This window comes from Lissotriton vulgaris, chromosome 2_1 (assembly GCF_964263255.1).
Source record: "Lissotriton vulgaris chromosome 2_1, aLisVul1.2, whole genome shotgun sequence".
NCBI classification, from domain to species: domain Eukaryota; kingdom Metazoa; phylum Chordata; class Amphibia; order Caudata; family Salamandridae; genus Lissotriton; species Lissotriton vulgaris.
This window is the reverse complement of record NC_141687.1, coordinates 1,004,979,837-1,005,002,785: the sequence shown is the minus strand read 5'-3', so window position 1 is coordinate 1,005,002,785 and position 22,949 is coordinate 1,004,979,837. Positions and strand designations below refer to the sequence as shown.

General features: G+C 41.5%; 1 protein-coding gene across 1 annotated transcript in view; it reads right to left on the bottom strand.

Moving 5' to 3' along the window:
• The window catches only part of GRB14 (growth factor receptor bound protein 14), a 708,169-nt gene that overhangs the window by 88,485 nt on the left and 596,735 nt on the right, over positions 1-22,949 (bottom strand). The window contains exon 11 of the mRNA XM_086956601.1: positions 10,258-10,345. Within this exon, the coding sequence (XP_086812727.1) occupies positions 10,258-10,345 (88 nt within the window). The remainder of the gene's footprint in view (positions 1-10,257; positions 10,346-22,949) is intronic.

Sequence of the window (22,949 nt, the reverse complement as noted above, 5' to 3'; positions counted from 1 at the left end):
CTAGTGGCGCTCCTTGGGTATGTTCACGACCAACCTAGATCCAAGCGGTGATTCGCCACCATTGCATTGCTTATTGCTAAGAGTGAGGTGGCCATAAACTGGGGTAGTAAGCATACACCTACAATCAAGTCATGGCTGCCTAGTATGTCATACTTAGCAGTACAATTTCAATAACCTGCGGCAAGACCCTTGGATATATGGCAACCATTATTACCTGTATCTTCAGGATATATTGGATACCACAACTACACCAGCAAACACACAACCCAAAAATGTACCTTTTGTGAATGGAATGGTTGGCACGGAGGGGGATATGGTATTATACTCATTGTAAAATTGGTACAGTGTTCTGCTCTGCCTGCCTCTTGTGGTGGCATTGATCTCACTTTGATATGATCTGTATGTACCTGCACGTTGTATAGTGATCAACATGAGACTTAATGTATCTTGCACTGTAACTGTTCTTATTTTTGTTATAAAATTAATAAACAAATTTTTTTTTAAACTGTGGAAATAGTTGTGAAACCGCCAGGAAACTTAATTGCTGCATATCTTCTATTAAAAACCTGTCAATACATCTATGTAGGACGTCATTTATTTACCACCAACAAACAAGGGTACTTCAACCCTGTCTTCCACTAATGTTGAAACCTTTGCAACATCCTAAAAGCGTATGTTTTTCTGGCATTTCCTCAATTATATATTATCTATATATCCTTGATATTAACCACCTATTTTCAGAGCTGTGAAGGGCTATGAATTTGTTGATGGGGTTTATCTCACAGCTTTTGAAATGCTTTCATTCAAGCCTTAATCATTGACCCTCTGACTTTTGGAATTCTACCCTTATCTGCCTCCCAATATGGACTCTCCAAATGCTATTCTTCATGAAAATATATGCATTAATTCAATCTCCAGAAAAATAATCCAGATTGTATCAGTTTTAAATTGCACCAGATGCACGAGTTTCTCTCGGAATCCAGGACAAGGTATCTGCCTAATTGGCAGAGGTATTTGTTCACATAACCCTGTAAACTTGGCCGACCTAATCAGCAATTTTGAAGACATGGAAAACTAAGAAGCAATACACTCTAGTACTGGAATTTCTTCATTTCAAAATAGCTATGCTCTGAATTACTTTGGGTTCCCCCGCCTCTTGGAATAGCAATGAAATAAATTGCTGGACTGCAAAATGTCCTGCACTAGTTATATCTTATTGACTGAAGTCTCTGATGATGATGCATTTCAACATTTCTTGTCTGTAACACTAACTGCTAAGAAATTCCTACAGTTTAATCGCCTGGGCCATCACCTGAGGTTGCTGTTTTAAAGCTGAGTGAATGGAATTGTGCATTCTTCAAGCTTTACTTAAATGTGTGCTGGAATGTGGGTTATTAACATAAGGCTTCCAATTGAGTATGCCTCCTTCAGCATTATAACTGACTTACCCCTCAACATTCTTCATAAGCAAAGTTTACTTACAGGAAAAAATATAAAACAGGGATTAGAGGGAAATGATTACTTTTTCCAGTTGTTAACTTTTAGGTGAATGAGGCACCAAACATTAAGAAACATCAATCATTTATTGACAATAAAAAATGAATTAACAAAAATATCAGTTGAAGAATCTCACACAATATTCAATTGAGTGTATTGACCTTGCCTGGTGGCACCTGGTTATTGCTGTCAAATGAAACCTGGATACCATAAGCTTGATTACAACAAAAGGGTCAACGCCTTCCAATAAATATCTTAAAATTGGTGATCTCTGAAGACAGAACAACGCTATTCACTGATGCGTCAGAATTACACATTTGTTTCTATTGAGATCACATTGTAATCAGATCAAGAGTGATTAAGTACTGAGGTGTGTGCCCAAGAGACAAAAACAAAAAGATAAAAAAGTGTTGTTATATTTCTGTGTTTTAGAGTCTGATCTTGCAGTGGCATTCCTCCATCTGCATCATCTCCTCTTCTCCCTCCACAATGGATTCAATCATGCTACCTGACTTAGCTTTTTGAACCATTGACGTCTGCGTCTTCTTCACCACTGGAGTGCGGGAGGGCTCTTCCTATTCCTAGGATTGTATATGAGTGGATGTTGGGTTCCATTTTGGAGCTACTCTTGAAATTTTCATATTTTAGTAGGTTAATATTTTATGCTGTCTGAATAGGGGGGTCATATGGAGTGATTCTAAAGCTACTAGTTAGGTCACATTAGTGACATCCTCTCCTGCAGTCGAGTGAGCATGAGCTCACGGAAAAAGATCCTGCTCACCTTGCATATTGGCAGCCATTTTCTTTCACCATGGTCGGATGAAAGAATACACACAAAGGTGGAAAATTAGGAGATGCCAAGTGCCTCTGCTACACTGTTTCTGAGCACAGCAAATACCTTATTAACACAGCTTCCTCTATACATGCAAAGTGACGCTCAAGAGGAGATCTTGTCAGATATGGAATCCTAGACAATGCAGAGTAAAACATTTAAGGAAATATTGATGCTACATGACCAGAAGTTAAAATTGATGGTCAAGCAGATTCAAAAAGGGGTCAGGAGGCATCCCCAAAGTCTAAAACATCCATCTGAAGTAGGAAAGAAAACTTAAACAAAACGTAAAAACAGAAACAGGACATACTAGCTATTCTTGAGCTAAAGCAAGCTGAATGCTATTTTCTGTGGGAACAGACAGGGGAAAATCAGGAAGGTCTAGCCTCAACAGAATAAAGAAGAGAGGTTCATAATGACGCTGGGGGAAGAACAAGGGACAGAGCAGACACTACGAGCAGGAAAGAATTAATTAAAAATGTAGGACCAAATAAAGCAAAACACCACGCTGTCAGTTAAAGATCTAGTCAATCAGAGTGAAATATGCACTGTTCCACCCCAAATGTAGAGGCAATAACACAGGCATACATGTATAAATCGACCAGAACATGTACTCTGTTCACAAGGGCTTGATCTACGAATATCTTTGGAAAACAAAGAGAACAAGAAATACAAAATCCTAGCCAAAGCTGTACCCCCATTAAAAAATACCTGAAGAATTGCAGATACCAAAATCAGATTTCAAAAATCCCCAAATAATCATCCCAAGAAGAGTTTTCTCTTGTACAACATTTTTGAATAGAAGTAGAACCCTACTGTTGATGGCCAATAAAAACTACGATGACCTTCAATGAAAATAAAAACCTAAATGTATATGTGATCCCCAAATTATCCCAGGCCTAACAACTGTACAAACAGCAGCAGTGGGTTAGGTAGCCAATATAATTATTTTTTTCAATAACTCTTTTCATTAAACATCACTTGTCAGACAGGGAATAGAGTACTTGGAGCAATCATTTAGTGTACACTTTCATCAGAGCAGACTGCAACAAGAATAGGCATTGTTATAAGTTTGAAATGCAGTCTTTATAGAGTTTACAATTTTAGCAAAAGACACACAGTGGATTGACGGAACGCAGAGCACATCAAATATTCTCCCCAATCAATAGATCTGGGTTAAATCCATTGTTCTTTTGTTCACCATGCCACCCCAGTTTATACCCAGTTGTATGGAAATCAGTCTTAACCCTGTGCTTCATGGGAACAGTCCAGACCAAACTGCCAAGCTAGGTCCTCCCTGGACCAGAAACAAGCATCCTGGGACCGGTTTTGGGACATCACCCCTCATCAGCCAGACTAACTTGAATCCAGTGGCACGGTGATTCCAGGACCCACGTCTGGGCATTCACACTTAGTGTGAGAAAGAAAAAGACACACAGATGATGGATGAAATGCAGATCAAATCAAACATTCTCCCCCAGTCAATAGATCTGGGTTAAATCCATCGTTCTTTTACTCAACATGCCACCCCAGTTTAGACTCAGCCATATGCAAATCAGTTTTGACCCTGTGCGTCATTGGAACAGTCCAGCCCGAACTGCCATGTCAGGTCTTCCCTGAACCGGGAATAAGCATCCTGGGAACGATTTCAGGATAACACCCCTCATCAGACAGGCTAGCTTGAATCCAGTGATAAAGTAAGCAAGGGGCCCACGTCTGGGCATACCCAGCGAACTTAGGGTGAACAAAGTAAACACAAGGCGATGATGGATGGATAGCTGAAACTTTTCAGACACTCACCCCAGTCACAGATCTGGGTTAAATCTATCATCATTCTTTAGCTCACTTTGCCACCTCAGTTCAGACTCAGCTTTCTGCAAATCAGTCTTGACCTTGTGCCTCATGGGAACACTCAAGCCCGAATTGTCAAGCCAGGTCTTCCCTGAACCAGAAACAATCATCTTGGGACCGGTTTCGGGGTAACACCCCTCATCAGCCAGGTTAGCTTGAATCCAGTGACAAAGTGAGCAAGGGACCCACGTCTGGGCATACCCTGCTAACTTAGGGTGAACACACCAAACACAAGGAATTGATTGATGGAGCACTGAAAGTTTTCAGACACTCACCCCCAGTCACAGGTCTGAGTTAAATCCATCATCGTTCTTTAGCTCACTTTGCCATCACAGTTCAGACCCAGGCATAAGCAAATCAGTCTTTACCCTGTGCCTCATGGGAACAGTCAAGCCTGAACTGCCAAGCCAGTTCTTTCCTGAAAGGTGTATTAGTGGAGAATATGTCTGCTTCTATACCCTTAGGTGACCAGCAACTGTGTTCTGCTCCCGCATTACATATTCCAGTTCAACTCTGCCCAGAATCAATGCATATAGCAATATTGGAAATGAAACAACAACCAGAAGTTCAAAAACAGTTTTCCTCTCCCTGATACCCTGCACCGCAGGCCAAGAACTGCCCACCACCCCAACATGCAGAGTTCCTGTCGCCACAAAGAAATCATCAACAACAGTGCATAGGCTAAGATCCCCTGCTGCCGAATCTGGCAGCAGGGGACGGCGGCACCCACGCAAACATAGGATGGCCGGGCACAGATATTCGGGGGAATGGTAAGGATTTCCTACTGGCAGTTAAGGAACCATCGTAGTGCGCAGCCATCATGGTTGGCATCTAGCCACCACCCTGAGATAATAGAAATTTAAAGAAGCATGTCTCATCTGAACATGCAAAACCAGAGCCTTATCAAACAGGCAAAAAAAAGATCATTTCCACATCAAATATCTCAGATATTCCCACGACAAACTAATTTCACACTCCTGATCAAGAGAAAAAGAATTGATGGAAATGTTGAAATCATTTCGTAACACAATCCAAAATGAAAGAATAAAAATAGTACAACTGGACAATGTAGAATAAAAATCTTTAAAATCTCTCAGAAAAGACTTCAAAACTGAAGTAATATTTAAACTGGCTGACATGAGGTGTAATGAGTGGCAATTAATTATTGAAAAGTAGATAAGAAAGCTTAAATATAAATAGGAGGATCTTGAAATTAGATCCCACCGACAGAACCTTAGATTTATTAGCATCCTAGAAGATATGGAAGGATGTGGATCAGTAGAAAAATACACAACAAAATAAAAAAGACTTTGTTGTCAAGATGAGAGAATTACTATAACAGCAGTAGTGTATGATGCCTGTAATGAGGAGTCAAACCTCTGTCTCTGTGAAGTGGTTCTTATGCATGGATTACGTAAATGCATGTTTACATTTGCTTTCCCAAGCTTATATATTTTCATGTTATTTTCCCTCATTTAAATCAGATTAAATCTGGTTTGAGGAGAAAAAGTCTTTGTTAACTGAGAAAGCATGGATGACAGGGTCTGAACAGCATGCTTGCACTGAGGGTCCCTGTTAGATAGTCTCATGCTGGTGATGTCATACGAGTGACCACAATTGCAGCCGGAGATGAGTGTTGGAGGTGCAGAAAGTTCTCTGTTGCTGTTGCCAGTGTCCCGGCATCCCAGCATCCCAGCATCGACCCCTCCAAAGCAGACACTAGGACTTGGCCCTCCTTTTTTACTCAAGGCGCCAGTGAAGAGGGGATGCACTGTTCTCGAGTGTGGGCCGAAAGGTGGCTGGAGACCTGAGGCTGTGTTGGCAGCATAGGTGGGAGAAAGGAGATTGCTGGGCTCCATTTTTTTGGTGCAAAAGCGGCTGCCCTTAGGTTGTTGTGGCTTGCACCTTTGGAGGTCCGCTCCTGCAGTCCTCCTCACCACTGTTCACCACTGCACACCACTTGTGGTTTCCCTTGCTGCCTCCCTTGCTGCCTGTTGCCCCCTACCTCCCCTACGCTTGCTTGTATATTGTTATCAATCAATTCCCATCTGCCAAATTAGGCTGAAGCTAGGGGCTTACTGGCCCCCATCTCTTTGCCTTCTTGACCCACCAGGCCATAGTTGATCTCAATCGTTGAGCTCTGGGTGGTGCCTGTATCTGAGTGCTCAGGCGACTCCTAAGCATAGGGCTTGGTGATACCAGTTGGGGATAGGGCTGCTCCCATAATCATTGATAGGGTAGACAGTAGATGTGGATGGGGTGCTTAGGTGGTTCTGTGGTTGATACAGAGCAAATCTATCTTTCACGGCAAAGCGTCGAGGTTGGTCAGAACTGGTGCTGCTTTAAGTGCTAGTCCTCCAGTTCTTCAGTCCTGTGCGCTAAATGAAGCTGCATGTCATTTACCATTGACACAAAAACAGGCAATTTCCATGCCCTATGGAAAGGCAGTAACTCAACTCAGCAGTCTTGGTCCGTTCACTTCAAGCAGTAGTCAATGCTCTAACATACCTGTCAAGTAAGTTAGATCTACATGTGGATATTTTTAACACAATGTCTATCTATTTATCTGTAAGTGATTAAAAAAATTGGTGCACTAAATTCATTGATCCAGAGGGTCCAAGCTGAACTTCAACTTGTTTTGCCCTGTGCATGCAGCCCAGTTCTTGACAAACAGGAATGCGTCCCAGGCATTCTAGATTGAGAGATAACAGACATTAAACAGCAATTGAAATCAGTATCTTACACAGCAGAAATACCTATGGTAACTATACCTGGGGGTTTAGATCAGCAGGGCAACTTGGCTGTAAGGCCCTCCAACAGTAAGCTCTCTTAGACAGTTGGTTGCAATGTGAGAAATAAGTAACCCTGGGCGTAGTACTACGCTACGCTCACGGAGATTGCGTAGTTTGCTCTACTATGCGAATTGCACGTAGCACAGTGCAGAAACGCGTAGCATAGAGGGCATTTTTTGCTGCTTGCGGTCCTCAACATCAAGTTGGCGACTGCGAGCGAACAAAATCAACATCCCGGCAAGACTTTTTTCCTCGCTAGTGATCAGCAACATCAAGTTGCCCATCATGAGCGTGGAAAATGAGTGGTCGCGTATGCCCTCAACAGCTCGCGATGAGAAACTATCAGTATGCGTTGATGAAGCTGCCGCTCGAGTACAAATCTACTTGAGCGGCAGAAAACAACCACTTGTACTGTGCAAGATGCCGTTTGCAATGATTGCACAATGCAGACAAGCATCCGGCACTGAGCAATCAGTGCGAACAGCATTTCCCTACCGCACTACGCAGTTCGCATAGCTACTCGTAGCATGCGAAGTACACTTTGCGTAGCTAGGCATAGCGCGACTACTCAAACTACGCTCAGAGTTTGAAATAAGCACCAAATACTCTCAAACAAAAATTCGTGACTTAGTGAGACTGAAATATCTTCCATTCCAGTGTCAGTTTTACCTGCTGTGCCTGTTCAGTTTACGAAAAGACAGCATGGGAGGGTTTTGAAATCCCACAGGAAAAAAGCTGCTACTGGCTCAGGTAAATTACATTCTGAACGGTCTGATTAAGTCTATTCCATTTCAAGACCGCCTGTCAATAGAGCAAGTTGAGTGCTCAGGAGATGAAGTGGTGCCAAAGATAAGGCCAAAGCCTCTCCTAAAGAAGCCATTATAGAATCCTTGAATAGCTTAAATAGATCTAAACCGCAATTCGCCTCAAACTTTCAGATTGGTAATCCTCCCCCACAGGGGGTGCAACAAAAGAGGATCCCAGCAGTTTGTGACCGGAATACAGGAGGGGCTACAACAAACAACCAGGCCTTAATCACAACCAGTCTTGGAGATACTCAGGTGTCTTATTACAAGTGGTCGTGTATGCTGGCGATGAGAAACTACCAGTCCGCGTTGAGAAAATGGCCAAGTTAGATTGAATCCAGTGGCACAGCGAGCAAGAGGCCCACGTATGGGCATACCCATGTTTGACAAATGATATGGAAAAGTGAGCTATTCAGCATGATTTTTAAGGGTTTTATCTTTAAACATGAATGTAACAGTTAAGTATGACTGACCTCGCTAAATCATGACTTTTTTTCTTGCAGTTCTGCTCTCATAAGAAAAGTTTGAATATGAAGTAGGAATTTTAGTGAAGGCATGTAGCACTTTGTTCTGACTACTTTGCACGATTAGACTTTCATGAGTTAACATTGCCTGTCGGGCTATTTTAAATATTAGTTTATATCAAATGGGACCAATAAATCTCCTGTTCCATATTATTTGAATATTAAAGCGCTTTTTCTCCAAACCTTAACTGGACTAAGTTAACAGGATTATATTCCATTGTGGATGGTTCAATGTTGAAGAGTGTTATGATTTACATATGATTTAGGATATTGGTTTTTATTTTGAGTTTTAATGAAGTGACGTAGGGTATTCCAAATGATTAAAAATGGAATTTATGATGTGACTTATTGATGAAATTTTATATGGTGATCAGGTTGTGATGTATTGTAAGTTTTTAATAACTAAGAAATAATGGGGCATATTATCAAGGGGGTTTATCTCCGCTTTTTTGGCTTTAAAAGCCAAGAAAGCGGAGATAAAATTATCTCCCTATTACCTAGATGTCGCTAACACCAGTTAGCGACAGCTATTAGGAGATAGCGACCATCTTGGGCCCCACTTTGCATGTCAGTGATATTTATCACTAATGACATGCAAAGTGGGCGTGCCAAGATGTTAGTGACTGGAAACAGTCGCTAACATCGCTATCTCCTATTACCAACTTTTGGAGATATTTGCGCTAAGAGCGAATATCTCCAAAAGCTAACACCTGCCCTGAGCAGTTCTTAGCCATGTTATCCAAAGGGAGATGGATAACATTGCTAAGAGCATTAGCTCGGTAATGCATGGATATCGCTGCCTTTTCAGCAATATTCATGCATTGCGGCCGATTTTTATCGCATTTGCGATAAACCTTGGGAATACCAAGGTTTATTTGCGATAAAAATCGCCGCAGCTCAGCGGTACATTTTTGTCTCTAACCAAGCAATAGCGATAATTATCGCTATTGCTTGGTAATATGCCCCAATGTCTTACTTATTACTGGGTCCCTGTTTGGTCATGGTCTTAGCCGAAAACGAAGAACCAAGCTCGAGCTGATTCGAAGGCTGATCCAGAGACGTTTTAAAGCATAGGCAAAATGGGCTCTGGCCCAGGGCCCCAACATTTCTGCAGAGTATTTCCCTGATTACCATAAATAATTCTTAAACAGATAGTTTTAAATACCGTTTTCTTTATTTTAAATGTTGGTGTGGAGTCTATTACAGACATTTTGCAGATAAATGTTGTGTTTTTTTTTAATCAAAATAGGTCCTCACAAATGAGGAATGGGGGGGTCATAAAGATTATTTCTATTATTATTAGTGAGATACTGTTGTGCAACAACATTGAAAACGCACGCCACTGTCCCTGAATAGTATGTGTAAACACATTTCGAATTTGGATGACTGAGCCTATGCACTGTCAGTGACCTGGTCAACTGGGCATGAACAAGGTGAAATTGGATCCTAAATTCTAAGTGTTCTGAAGACAGGTCCCCAAAATATCTTTTGCCCAGGTCCCCCAAAATCCTTAAGATGTCCCTGGATTGATCAGCCAGGCATTTAGATTCTTAAAGGGCTGCCATGTTGAGCAGGTGGGATAGTTATTATTGGGCGCTGAGTGGAGAAAATGATTGCCAGACAAGAGAACCTTTGCCTACATATTTTGGCCTACAGCCATTGTCATATGCCTTGCATTTCTCAAACAAGGACGACAAGTATGCCAACCACTGGATCAGAGAGGAAGACTGACACCACAACTTGTTTCCTGATTAGTTGATGTCTCACCGCTTATCAGAGTGAGTGTTTATACCTGACTTTCACAAGACATATGGTGGGTTTTATACATTAAGCAAAAATTCGTCTATTTTTATTCATTTTCCATGCAATGAAAGAATCAAAACTATCAACTCTTATTGTTTTCTTGTTTCCTTCCTTTCACTTGATTGAAAGAAAAAAACAACATCATGACTTACCCATCTACAAGTCCTTGCTGTGATATCAATCTCTGGGCTTCATCTCTTGAAATTCTGTGGTGAAACCAAGGTTGTGATATGTGTATAGCTATAAAAAGTAAACAAACACATGTCAATATCCCTCATTTATAATACTCATTTTCTTTAGCTACATCTCAATTAATCGAAATATTTCATTTTACTGTTTTGTGCTACAGATTGGGAAATACGTAGAAGTATTTTTTGCAATTATTAACTTTTTATTAGGCAGTGCTCAGTGAGAGTGAAAAGATAGCTCATTTATATTTTGAAGCATAGCACACTCTGAGTTACTTGACAATGACAATCATAGTTCACAATATAATAATCCAAATTGGAATATACATTTTGCTTAATAATATGTATTCATAAGTATTTTGTCAACTGTGCTATCCAAAACATCAATAAGATAACATTAATCCGACTTCTCCTCCCTCACGAAATGTTCACTCTTTTGTTGTTTTTGACTAGCCAAAACATCTCCAACAACTTGGGGGCTAAGCTGGATGTGATATGTGATAACACCTGTCTGTACATGGACAATACCAAGCAAACTATGTGTCCGTTTAACACTGATAATCTCATGTTAATTATAAAACAATGCACAAAATATCTCAATAGTATGTCCATAAAAGGTGTACTGAACATCCATAACGAAATGTTGACTCTTACTTTCAAAGCAGTGAAATGGTGTGAGTGCAGAAGAAAAGGAAATGGTTTGACTGCACTTGAATTATTCTGACTTGTTGTGAGAAATTGGGATGTTGGTTGACTGGGGTGTGAACCCTAGTCAAGCAACAGTTACAACTCCTTGCAGGGTGAACCAGAAAAAGTCACTATCCTGTGCTTAAACCTAGGTAGATTGGCGCACAAGCACTCAGGCTTAACTTAGAAGCAATTTGTAAAGCATTTATGCAGCACACAAACAGTAATGAAGTGAAAACACAACACAAGAAAATTCCCAAACCAATTTGTAAAAATAGATTATATTTCAATAAATTATTTAACACCGAAACAACAACACTACAATTAGTTAAATCCTAGATATTGATTTTGAAAGTTGTGAGTTAAAATAACACCAAAAAGCACTAAGCACCATCAAGAGATAGCTGGTTGCAATGGACCAGGACAAAGTCAAAAGTTCTGGTCAACTGCAATGGAGTGCCGGCTGGTTACAGGGACTAGATTGGGCCTCTGAGCAAAAGTGCCTTAGTCTAGTCTGAGTCAATGTTGAGGATCCTGTCAATGGAGAGGATGCTGAGTGCAGAGATGGTGATGCACCAGTATCAATCTACTGGTCGTCGGCGGTTTGCTGGTCCTGGTCGCGTAACAGTGGCAATGCGTTGGCTCCAATGAGCGGGTTGCTGCAATGTGGAGTTTCAGCTTCGTCATCAATGCTGTCGTCAACGGAGATGCAAGGACTTTACTTTAGAAGAGCGTAGTACAGTGGTGGTTCTGAAGGCTGACCGATGCCTCTGAACCATGCAAAAGAAGCAATGCACCAGTTCTGGTTCTCGAAATAGGGGCAATGTGGCGGTTCGATCCACACAGTGGAGAAGATGCATCAATGCTGACCATGCAGTGATGGAGATGCACTAGTTCTTTCCCTGCAGTGGTGATGATGTGTTGGTTCTGCTGAGTAAGCACCTTACACCCACTTCCAAGGGTCCAGGACTGGAGTGAGACCACTTGGCAGGATAGACGTACAGAAGGTAGAGTCCATGTTCAGCAGCAGGATAGTTGGAAGTATTTCATGTCCCGAGACTTCAGATCAGTAGGACCAGACAATTAGCCCTTGGAGTTTCTCTGAGTTCCGAGGGTTAAATGATGCAGGGCCAGTCCTTCACACCCATACCAGGAGGACGGCAGGTCAGCACAGCAAGAACACGATTATTACAGAGCCGAAGTCCAGCAGAGTAGCAGTCCTTCAGCAGCACAGCAGTCCTTCTTCCTGGTGGATTAGCCACAGGTCCTGAAGTGCACGGAAGCGATGGGGGTCTGAGAAACAATTCTTATACCCAGTGGGGCCTTTGAAGTGGGGGAGACTTCAAAGAAGGGCCTTTGAAGTGCACAGAGGCACCTCCTTCCTGCCCTGGCTCTAGACTCACTACAGGAAGGGATGCAGCCCTTAATATGGGCACAGGTCACAGTCTATTCAGGTGCACGTGTGAGGCTGTACCCAGATCCTCCTTCCCATCCTCTCAGAATGGCCCTTTAGGTCACATTTAACCTCCCATTGAGTGTGACTGTCTAGGTGGACTACACTCAGCCCATCTGTCACCCACCCCAGTGCTAAGAGCAGAAAAATGCCAACTTTCTAAAAGTGGCATTTCAAAAATTGTAATCTGACTTTACCATTAAAGAGGATTTATCATTACAATTCCATAGGTACCAAACAAGACAGATCCACCTCCTTTAAATTAGGATCTACATCTTATTAAATGTGATATTATCCTATAAGATGTTATCCTATGAGAGGGGAAGTCCACACAGCAGTGAAACATGAATTTGGAAGCTTTTCACTACCAGGACATGTAACAGTTAAAAGCACAAGTCCTGCCTTTACTTAAAAGCACTGTGCCCCATGGGCTACCAAGTGCCTTCCTTAGGAGTGATTTATCTATATATATAAAAATGAAATTATGTCTGTCTGTCTGTTTGTCCTTTATGCATTACTACACCATTCATCCGATCGCCATGAAACTTTGGGCAGTTGTTGAGTACACTCCCGCAAAGGTTTCTGTCAAAAACATTTTTTTTAAATCGCCCCCCCCAGGGCCCTCATAATCTTTTGAATACTGGAATAGACAGCGAATTTCCGAGCATCGTCGACAGTTATGACCCCCAAACAGAAATCGATTGGTCAATCTACATCAGAAGCACGAAAGAAAAAGGCATTACGAGCTTCAGAAACAGACGAACAAGGGGAAGCAAGATTAGAAACTGTTCGACTACAAACTGCTCATGCCCGTACTGCTGTTCGAATACAAACTGCTCAAGCCTGTAATTCTCAAACGAACGAGCAAAGAGAATCAAGATTGGAAGCCGATTGAGTACGCACTGCTCAAGCCTGTTCTTCTCAAACGAACAAGAAACGAGAATCAAGATTGGAAACAGATTGATTATGCACTGCTCAAGCCTGCTCAAATGAAACAGGAGAGCAACGAGAATCAAGATTGGAAAACGATCAATTATGCACTGCTCAAGCCTGCTCGAATGAAACAGGAGAGCAACCAGAATCAAGATTGGAAGCCAATCGAGGACGCACTGCTCAAGCCATGTAAATGTAATGTTATCATAACGAGTTTCCTTGAATTTCCTTTCTTCTGAGATCGCAGCAACACGCAACTGGTAAGCTAGTCTATATATATATAAAAACGAAAGTATGTCTGTTTGTCCTTTATGCATTACTACACCATTCATCCAAATGCCATGAAACTTTAGGAAGTTGTTGAGTACACTCCCGCGAAGGTTTCTGGCAAAAAAAAATAATAATAATAATTGTTAAAAGTTGTTGCGTACACTCCTGCGAAAATTTCTGGCAAAAAATAAAAATTGTTAAATATTGGCCCCCAGCCCCCCAGGGCCCTCATAATCTTTCCAATACTGAACGTTACAGTTTACGGTGCGACTCGCTTTTGCAATGACCATCAACAAAGCACAAGGACAATCGCTGCAAGTGTGTGGACTACATTTGGAGAATCCGTGCTTCTCATGTGGACAACTGTATGTGGCCAGCTCACGCATCAGAAAACGTTCTGATTTATTCCTGTACGCACCAGACGGAAACAAAAATACTGTGTATCCACAAGCACTCGAATAAATAAACAGAATTAAAACAACACTTTATTTATTTATTTATTTATTTATTTTTAATATTTATAAAGCGCTACTTATACCCGTGGGCGTCAAGGCGCTAAAAACCAATATTAACTAAGGAAATATGAGGGCAGAGGTTGAATGGATCAGATATGACGGAGTGGAAAAAGAGATTACTGAGAGAACAGCCATGTTCTCCAAAATGTTTTCCATATTAAAATGAATAAGTTTCAATAAAAATGACACAATGTAAATTGAATGTTATCATAACAAGTTTCCTTAAATTTCCTTTCTTCTGAGATCGCAGCAACGCACGACGGGTAAGCTAGTCTATATATATAAAAACGAAAATATGTCTGTCTGTCTGTTTGTCCTTTATGCATTACTACACCATTCATCCAATCGCCATGAAACTTTGGGAAAGTTGTTGAGTACACTCCCGCAAAGGATTCTGTCCATTTTTTTTTTATATCGCCCCCCCGGGCCCTCATAATCTTTTGAATACTGACATAGACAGCGAATTTCCAAGCATCGTCGACAATTATGACCCACAAATGGAAATCGATTGGACAATCTACATCGGAAGCACGAAAGAAAAAGGCATTACGAGCTTCAGAAACAGACGAGCAACGGGAAGCGAGATTAGGAGCTGTTCGTATACAAACTGCTCAAGCCCATAATTCTCAAACGAACGAGCAACAAGAATCAAGATTGGAAACAGATCGATTATGCACTGCTCAAGCCTGCGCGAATGAAACAGGAGAGCAACGAGAATCAAGATTTGAAAACAATCAATTACGAACTGCTCAAGCCTGCTCAAATGAAACAAGAGAGCAATCAGAATCAAGATTGGAAGCCAATCGAGGACGCACTGCTCAAGCCACACTTAGAAATGTTTTAAAAAATAAAATGAATAAGTTTCAATAACAATGGCACAATGTAAATTTAATGTTACCATAACAAGTTTCCTTGAATTTCCTTTCTTCTAAGATCGCAGCAACGCACGACGGGTAAGCTAGTATGTAATAAAACAGGAGCTTATGGCTTGGCAATAGGGTTTAAATGCCAAGATCGACAAGGCAGTGGGTCATTGCATTCAGGCTGCAATGGCTGGCCGGAGAAACATTTTAGAGTGCTACTTAGGTGGGTGGAACAATGAGTGCTGCAGGACCACTAGTGCATTTAATTTACAGGCCCTGGGTATATTGTATACCACTCTACAAGGGGCCTACAGGTAAATTAAATAGGTCAATTAGGTATATGCCAATTCAACCATGTTCTAGGGGAGTGAGCACAAGCACCTTAGCACTGGATAACAGCTCTAGGTAGACCTGAAGCAATATGGCCGGTTTTAGCCAGCTATATACCACATCCTGAAATTGATGAAATGTCAGATGTAAACTTATGAGCTCAACTCAAAGAGGTATTCAAAATCTATAGACAATTGGTTCAATATGTCATGCGGACTCTCACAGTCCAACATGCAACAGTGATTCCACAACTTACATCTCACCAGGGGAATACACCACAAATTACACCCAGTCATTGGTAAATTACCTGACAAAAGGGAACAAATTCCATTCTGGATAGCTAAAAGAATTAATCAAATTGAAGCAGTATTTCCTAATACTACCCCTCATGAGAAACATAGAATTTTAACAATCTGTTTACCAATGGGGATCGCACCACATATGGAGGACTGCAACACTTGGGGTACAGTATTCGCTGCTATCTACACTAAAACACATGGTGTCCCATCTATGGCGGTAATACCTGATGTCCTGAAACAGATTCAAAATTAATACGGGGCAGAGCCTGCTTTAAATTTAGGTATGAAATTACTGAAAGATTTCAAACAGGTCTCAGCAATAATATTAGCTAATATTAAAGGTGAAGCAGCATCAAAGGCGATCCACCAGAATTAAGGGAATTTGATGTAACTGAGCAACAACAAGAACTGGCCAGAATAATTGAAAAATCCTATGAAGAATTAGGCAAAGACAGTCTGTGTGGGAAACAAGTGAAACCCCAACTGTCTGAAAGTCCTGAAAAGGTCTTTTCTAAAAACACTCCTACTCCTTCTAAAAGGAAGTGGGAAAATAGCAAACAAACTTCTAAAGAGTAGCGTTCTTCTCATACCTTTCAGACTTCATCACAGAAATCCAAAAGAAGAGGATGGTGAGAAAACAAGGAAGAACGTGTGAAGTCCAAAGACAATCAGCACGTTCAGAAAAACAAGAAAACTCAATTCACCAAAAAGAAGGTGGCAGGTCTAAAAATCAGGCATGCCGAGGATCTTGAGGACACAACTCAAGAACGGGGAATGGGCTCAGACAACGTTGGATAGCACAGCAGAAGTCCCCATAGCTCGCAAGAACTTGAAGGATCATCTGGAGACAGTGGACTTGAATGAATTCATTCAAGTTGAAACTGCAGATACCAGGGTTAGTTATCCACATAGGTTATAACACTCCGGATGGAGGGAGACATAACAAGAAAGATAAGAACACTCTTTTGGGAGAGACTCTCTAAGGGTTATGACATTCTCCTAGCTGAACAAGACTGGCCACCACAATTTGTCAGGTAGTGCCCACATGGGGAAGACATCATTATGCCAGCCTTCTCTAACCACATTCCAATTCATTTAAAGTATACATATGCCTGAAAATGGGCAGTCGCCCAGGCTCCAGCATTATACAAAAATCATGTAGGATGGGATGAGGACTCTCCTCACCATAGAATCCAGTTAAAAAATCAACCAACTGCACACATGCAGTACCCAGTTAAGCAGGAAGCTAAAAATCAGGTCAGGGAGATCTTAGATCAACTTGAATATCAGGGGGTGATTGAAACATGCACCTCGTCAATGAACAATCCTTTGTTTCTTGTCTCCAAACCATACAATACATACCGTCTAGTATTGGATTACAGACATCTAAATTCTTGTTGCAAAACATTTGCAGTACAAAATGCACACAGTGCAGCATTAATGGATAACATTGTGTGTAAAAAATATAAAACCACATTAGATATTCTTTTTGACCTCTTTCTCAATTATAGGGACACAGCGTCACTTCTGTCGTCTCCAACAGGGATTCAAGAATAGTCCTGGGTTATTTTCAGCAAGGGTAACAGAGTTACTACAAACATATGATGATGATGCATTGTCATATGTCGATGACATCTATCTAACAGATGATGACTTGGATAGGCACTTGAATAGGGTGAATACAATTATATTGGGATTTGCCTCTGAGGGTTACAAATTCAATAAAAAAATCTAGAATTGCCCATTTAAATGTCCTGTTCTTAGGATGTGAATTATCAAGTGAAGGCAAAAGCCTGGCAGCAAACTTTCTAGAAAAGTGTGCGCTGCTCCAACCACCAAAAACACTGAAACATTTACAGTTGATTCTAGGTTTCCTGAATTTTGGAAGAACATACTTCCTAAATTACACAGAAAGGGTAAAACCTCTCTACAAATTAATTAAACCTGCTTTCAAAACAGTTAATTGGGCACAAAAACACACAGACGTTTTGCAGGCAGGAAAATAATGTGCAGATAGGAGATTTTGGTTGCAAAATGATAAGTTCTATGTGGCCAAAGAGGATGATCATACCTTTGTAGAGGAGTTGTTAGATACTTAACCAACACCTCCTTATGCCCCGCAGAGGATATACCCAGTGGTCTCTTTGAAGAGACAGCCGCCTGTCTCGTCTGCTTAAGTTGCTCATGTATCTACGACTATTGTATCTTCAGCTCCAGTAACCATGCCTCTTTCTATCCCTTTACCATCTTTTTCGACTGTGACCTTTATTACATCCACCACCCATACTCTGGTGACCACTGTTCTTTCTCCTCTGGTACAAGCATTGACTACAATTCTGCCTACTACTTCCATCACCCCTCCTCCTGCAGTTATACCTCTACCGACATTTTTGGATACTGATACTCCTATACGAGGGTTTGACGACAGGAATTGTGTGAGATTTAGGGAACACATGGGTCCATTGAAGCGGTCTGAACTAGGGGAGGAAGAAAAGAGGACGATAGCGAGTCAGGCCATGCAGTGGGCAAGTAATGCAATTGATAGTGTAGAGGATATTTGCCGGGTTATAAGTGATTTTGACAGCATGCTCTTCAACATATGTCTGCTACCTTGATGGATATGTGGCATACATACATTGGGTTAGATGCTCCCCAAATACTATTTGATATTAGAGATCGTGAGTATGTTTCTGATATGGACCTGGGACAAGTGTTCGGTAATGTTACTACCATAGTTTCTTATAGAGTTCGGTAGTATGATTAAGAGTCCTACTCAAACAACGCAGTTCTCTATACATGAAGTACACCCAATGTATCATCCAGAAATACCGGCATTGATGGATCTGCACAGTGCGACCACAAGGCCGGCCATGGCTGCCCGTTTTCAGGAACATTGGGTTTACACTCCATGGTAAAGAAGTACGGTTTTAGCCCTTCAGACTATGCCCAATCCCAGGAAAAATCCCACTGCCTATTATACTGAATTAACAGAGGCTGCTTCTTCTACTGTAATGACTCCTGCTGATATTGAAATGTTTTTTGGTCTTCTGGTTCTGGTTAATATTTGGAGGCAGGTGCATACTCAAGATCATGTAACAGAATTAGGCGGTACCTGGGATGTGATTAAAGGATGGGATCAGGAAAGGAAGCCTGGTGATAGCCCCATGCTGAGATACTTGCTTTGCCTGGTCATATTATTACATATATGCTCACACTTATTCTACCTAAGAAGATACATTCAGACAGATCAACGGCTTGTCGACCCAGTTTGAGAACACATTTTTGGATTATAGTGGACAGGATATGTCCACTGAGGGAGGAGTTTGTAAGGTTTGTTGATAGGTCTGTTACTAATCTTCTTCCTGAAATAATGACTTGTGTGCAGGCATCTGGGAGTAATTGGTCTACATCTTCTCCCTCTGTTATTTTGATTATGGCCCAATATTATGAACATCGAGATCAGGAGGAAAAGGATAAAACTGATAAGAAACATAAGGATCTAAAGACAATGATGTTGTTTCAGCAAGCATTTAGTGTAAATAACAGGGAACGAGGAGGTCCTTCTTGACAACTGCCATGTACTAGGCAGCCTTCCATGACACCTTTGGGGCAGAATCAGTGTGCGTATTGTAAGGAAGAAGGACATTGGCGCAGCCAGTGCCCTGTGCCTATACATAAGGTTGCGTCCTCTCGAGGAGGGGGTACTGGTGGAAGGGGTCGTGGGACCAAATCAGAATGCTGTGGCACCTGCGGGCCATTCTGATAATATTTATTTTAATGACCCCAGAGATGGAAAGCACTATCATGATGATTATGATGTGGATGATGTGACAAGTATATCATATAGCTGGGACAGCCAGGGACAGAGTGAGGGACCAGTTCTGATACCTGTTGACCAGTGTGTTCCTTATGTCTCAGTGGATTTGTAGGGTTCAACTAAGGACTTTTTGGTGGACATAGGTGCAACAAAGAGTTCTGTTTCAGGTGTACGGGTTGTAAGCCCCATTTCACTACCCTTGCATTTACTGTTGGTCCTTTCACTGTGGAATCTCCGTTTTTGTTAACATCTAATTGTGGTGAAAATGTGATGGGTTTTGATCTGTTAAAGAAATTGCATGCTACTATTTATTGCTTCCCTGCAGGTGTTTGTACTATTATGGGTCCAGATGTGAGTACTAGGCAGTGTTTGTCTCTGGATGCGCCCCTTCAAGCTGAATTTGCTCTGGTACCACCCTCTCAATGGGCCGCATGTGATACAGATGTGAGTCTGTTGCATATGTCACAAGTTTCTATACAAGTTAAAGTTAATGCTGTCATACCAGGCATTCCTCAATATAGGATACCACAGGCAGGATAATGGGCCCTTTTTCAGATTATTGAGGATTTAATAAGAAAGTGAGTAGTTGAAGAAAAGTCTGCCAACATTTTGTAATGGTCCTATTCTTCCAGTCCTTAAGAGAACACCTTCGGGTTCCCTTGATGCTGTTGATGATGTTTACCGCTTTGTGATTGATTTGCGAGAGGTTAATAAAATTGTATTTCCACAGTTTCCGCTGGTTCCTGATTTCACTATGCTTTTAACGATGATTCCATCTCCAGCTAAGTTCTTTTCTGTCATTGATCGGAAAAACGCATTTTTTAGAATTCCTATCCACCCAGACAGTAGGTATTTGTTTAGATTTACACTAGCCGGCAGAAACTTTAGATTATGCTGTGCTCCTCAAGGCTATCTGGAGAGTCCTAGTATTTCTAGTCAGGCATCAAAAAGCCAGTTGGATTCCATCTTGCTACCTCCAGGTAATGTATTAGTGCAGTATGTCGATGATCTGCTAATCGCTTCTGATACAGAACAAGGTTATAGAGACTGTACAGTCAAATTGCTGTGGCGTTTGGCACATCATGGACATAGGGTTTCTCTTTCAAATTGTCGGTTTATTTGACAGGAGGTCATCTATTTAGGTCACCTACTGTCAAAGGAGGGTAGCAGGTTGATCTTGAGTGTATCAGTACTCTTGCTAAAATGTCTATTCCACAAAATCAGAAAACTTTACGTGCTTTTATAGGTATTAATTCCAACTGTCACCAGTGGATCCTGTTGGACCTGGCAGGCTCAATAAATAACTTTGACCCCTAAGAGCCCGCTAGGCTCTTAACTAATATGTGCATTGGGGCCACAGATGCTCTAAAAATCAATTGCCCAACCGTTGGAGCCCCACGGGGCTCTACTCAGATCCCAACTACTTTTTACTAATCAAACCTTTGCTTGCATTAACAACAAAAGCAGGGCATGAGACTTTGCCTTGGACACTAGAATATCAGCAGTCTTTTGAGCAATTAAAAACTGTGCTTTGTTCGGCTCCGGTGCTTGGAACACCAAATCATAACAAACATTTGTGCTCTATGTTCATGAGATGGCTCGTTGCGCACTTTCTATTTTAGCACAGAAGTTTGGGGACAAACAGAGGCCTTGTGCTCTTTTTTCTGCTTTTCCTGATCCTGTTGCTAGAGCCCTCCTGAGTTGTCTGAGAGCGGTGCAGCTGTGGCCACTTCAATTAGGCAATCATCTGGACTCGTACTTGATAATGACCTCACAGTTATAGTACCCCATGCTGTGGATACACTCTGAATAAGACAAAGTCACAGCACCTCACCAGTGCACGTCTTACTCACCATGAATTGACAATGTTTGCTAAGCATATTACAATCAAAAGATGTGCCACTCTAAACCCAGCCACATTACTACCCCTACCTTCTGAGAATGATGCTTTCGAAAAACATACCTGTATTTTCCGGAGTGGAAGAAGAGACAAAAGGACGGGTAGACCTGACTGATATTCCTTTATCTAACCCTCAAGGGGAACTATATGTTGATGGCTTCTGTTGTAAATTACCAGATGGCACCACCACTGCAGCTTATGCTATCACTACGTTGCAAACGGTGGTAGAGACATCATGGGTCCCTTATCAGTCAGCTCAAGCTGCTGAGCTTGCTACCCTTATTCAAGCTTGCAAAATGAGTGAAGGGTTGGATGTCAATATTTATACTGACAGCCAGTATACATTTGGCGGTCGCGCATAATTTTGGACGACTCTGGGAAGAGAGAGGGTTTCTTACCTCCCTTGGTACCAAGATTCAGCATGGGCGCCTTATATTGCATCTTTTGTCTACTTTTTTGCTCCCCAGGAAATTGGCAATAATGAATTGCAGTGCTCATAGAAAGGTTATTGATGATGTGGGTAGAGGAAATGCTTTTGCAGATCAGATAACTAAGGAAACGGCACAAAGTAAAATGAAATGAATGTTTGTCGCAGTTCCAGCTAGGTGGGTTCTCAAGGTTGTTATGTTTGAAAATACCCTTGAGAGTGTAAAGGAGATACAAAGTGAAGCCACAATAGAAGAATAAGGTAAATGGCAGGACAGTACAGCACAGTTGAATGAGGAAGGGTGTGGGATTGATACATTTGGAGAACAGAAATGGATGTTGCTGGATCCATATGTTCTTCTGTGGTTACTATAGCATGGTCCAGCTCATATTAGTGCAAAAGGCATTTGTAAATTGTTAGCCCCTGTATGGCAAATTGATAACATCTCCAAGACAGCTGCATATTTGGTGAAGTACCATATGGTCTGTATGATGCATAGTCCAGGGAAGGGTACCCCTACACCACCTGATAATTTTGCACCACCTACATTTCCTTTTGAAGTCCTCCAAATGGACTATTTTGAATTAGAGAGATGTAATAATCTTAAGTATGTTTTGGTGGTTCATGTGCGTTCAGTAAATGGTTTAAGGCCTACCCCACTAAGGATAATACGGCCATTACGACTGTGAAGGTACTCCTTAAAGAGTATTTCCTCATTTCGGCTTGCCCCTAACTATCTGGAGTGACAACAGAAGTCATTTATTGGGAAAGTGATTAAATTAACTTGTGAAGGTTTGCAAGTCAAACAGAAATGTCATGCTGACAATAATCCACAATCAGCGGGTTTGGTTGAGAAGTACAATGGTACTTTCAAACTCAACTTAGCTAAAATTCAGGAGACAACAGGGTTGAAATGGCCCGATGCTCTACCATTAGCTCTTCTGTCAACAAGAGCCACAGCTCATTCTAGAACAGAATTGTCACCTTATGAGGTCGTGTTCGGATGTCCGGCAAATGTCTGCGTTGCTTGATTATCTTGGCCATTTAAAAGAAAGTTTACATTCTTTTCACCAATCAATCAATCAATCAAGGAATTTGTAGAGTGCGCTACTCACCTGTTAGGGTCTCAAGGCGCTGGGGGGGGTCGCTATTGCTCGAACAA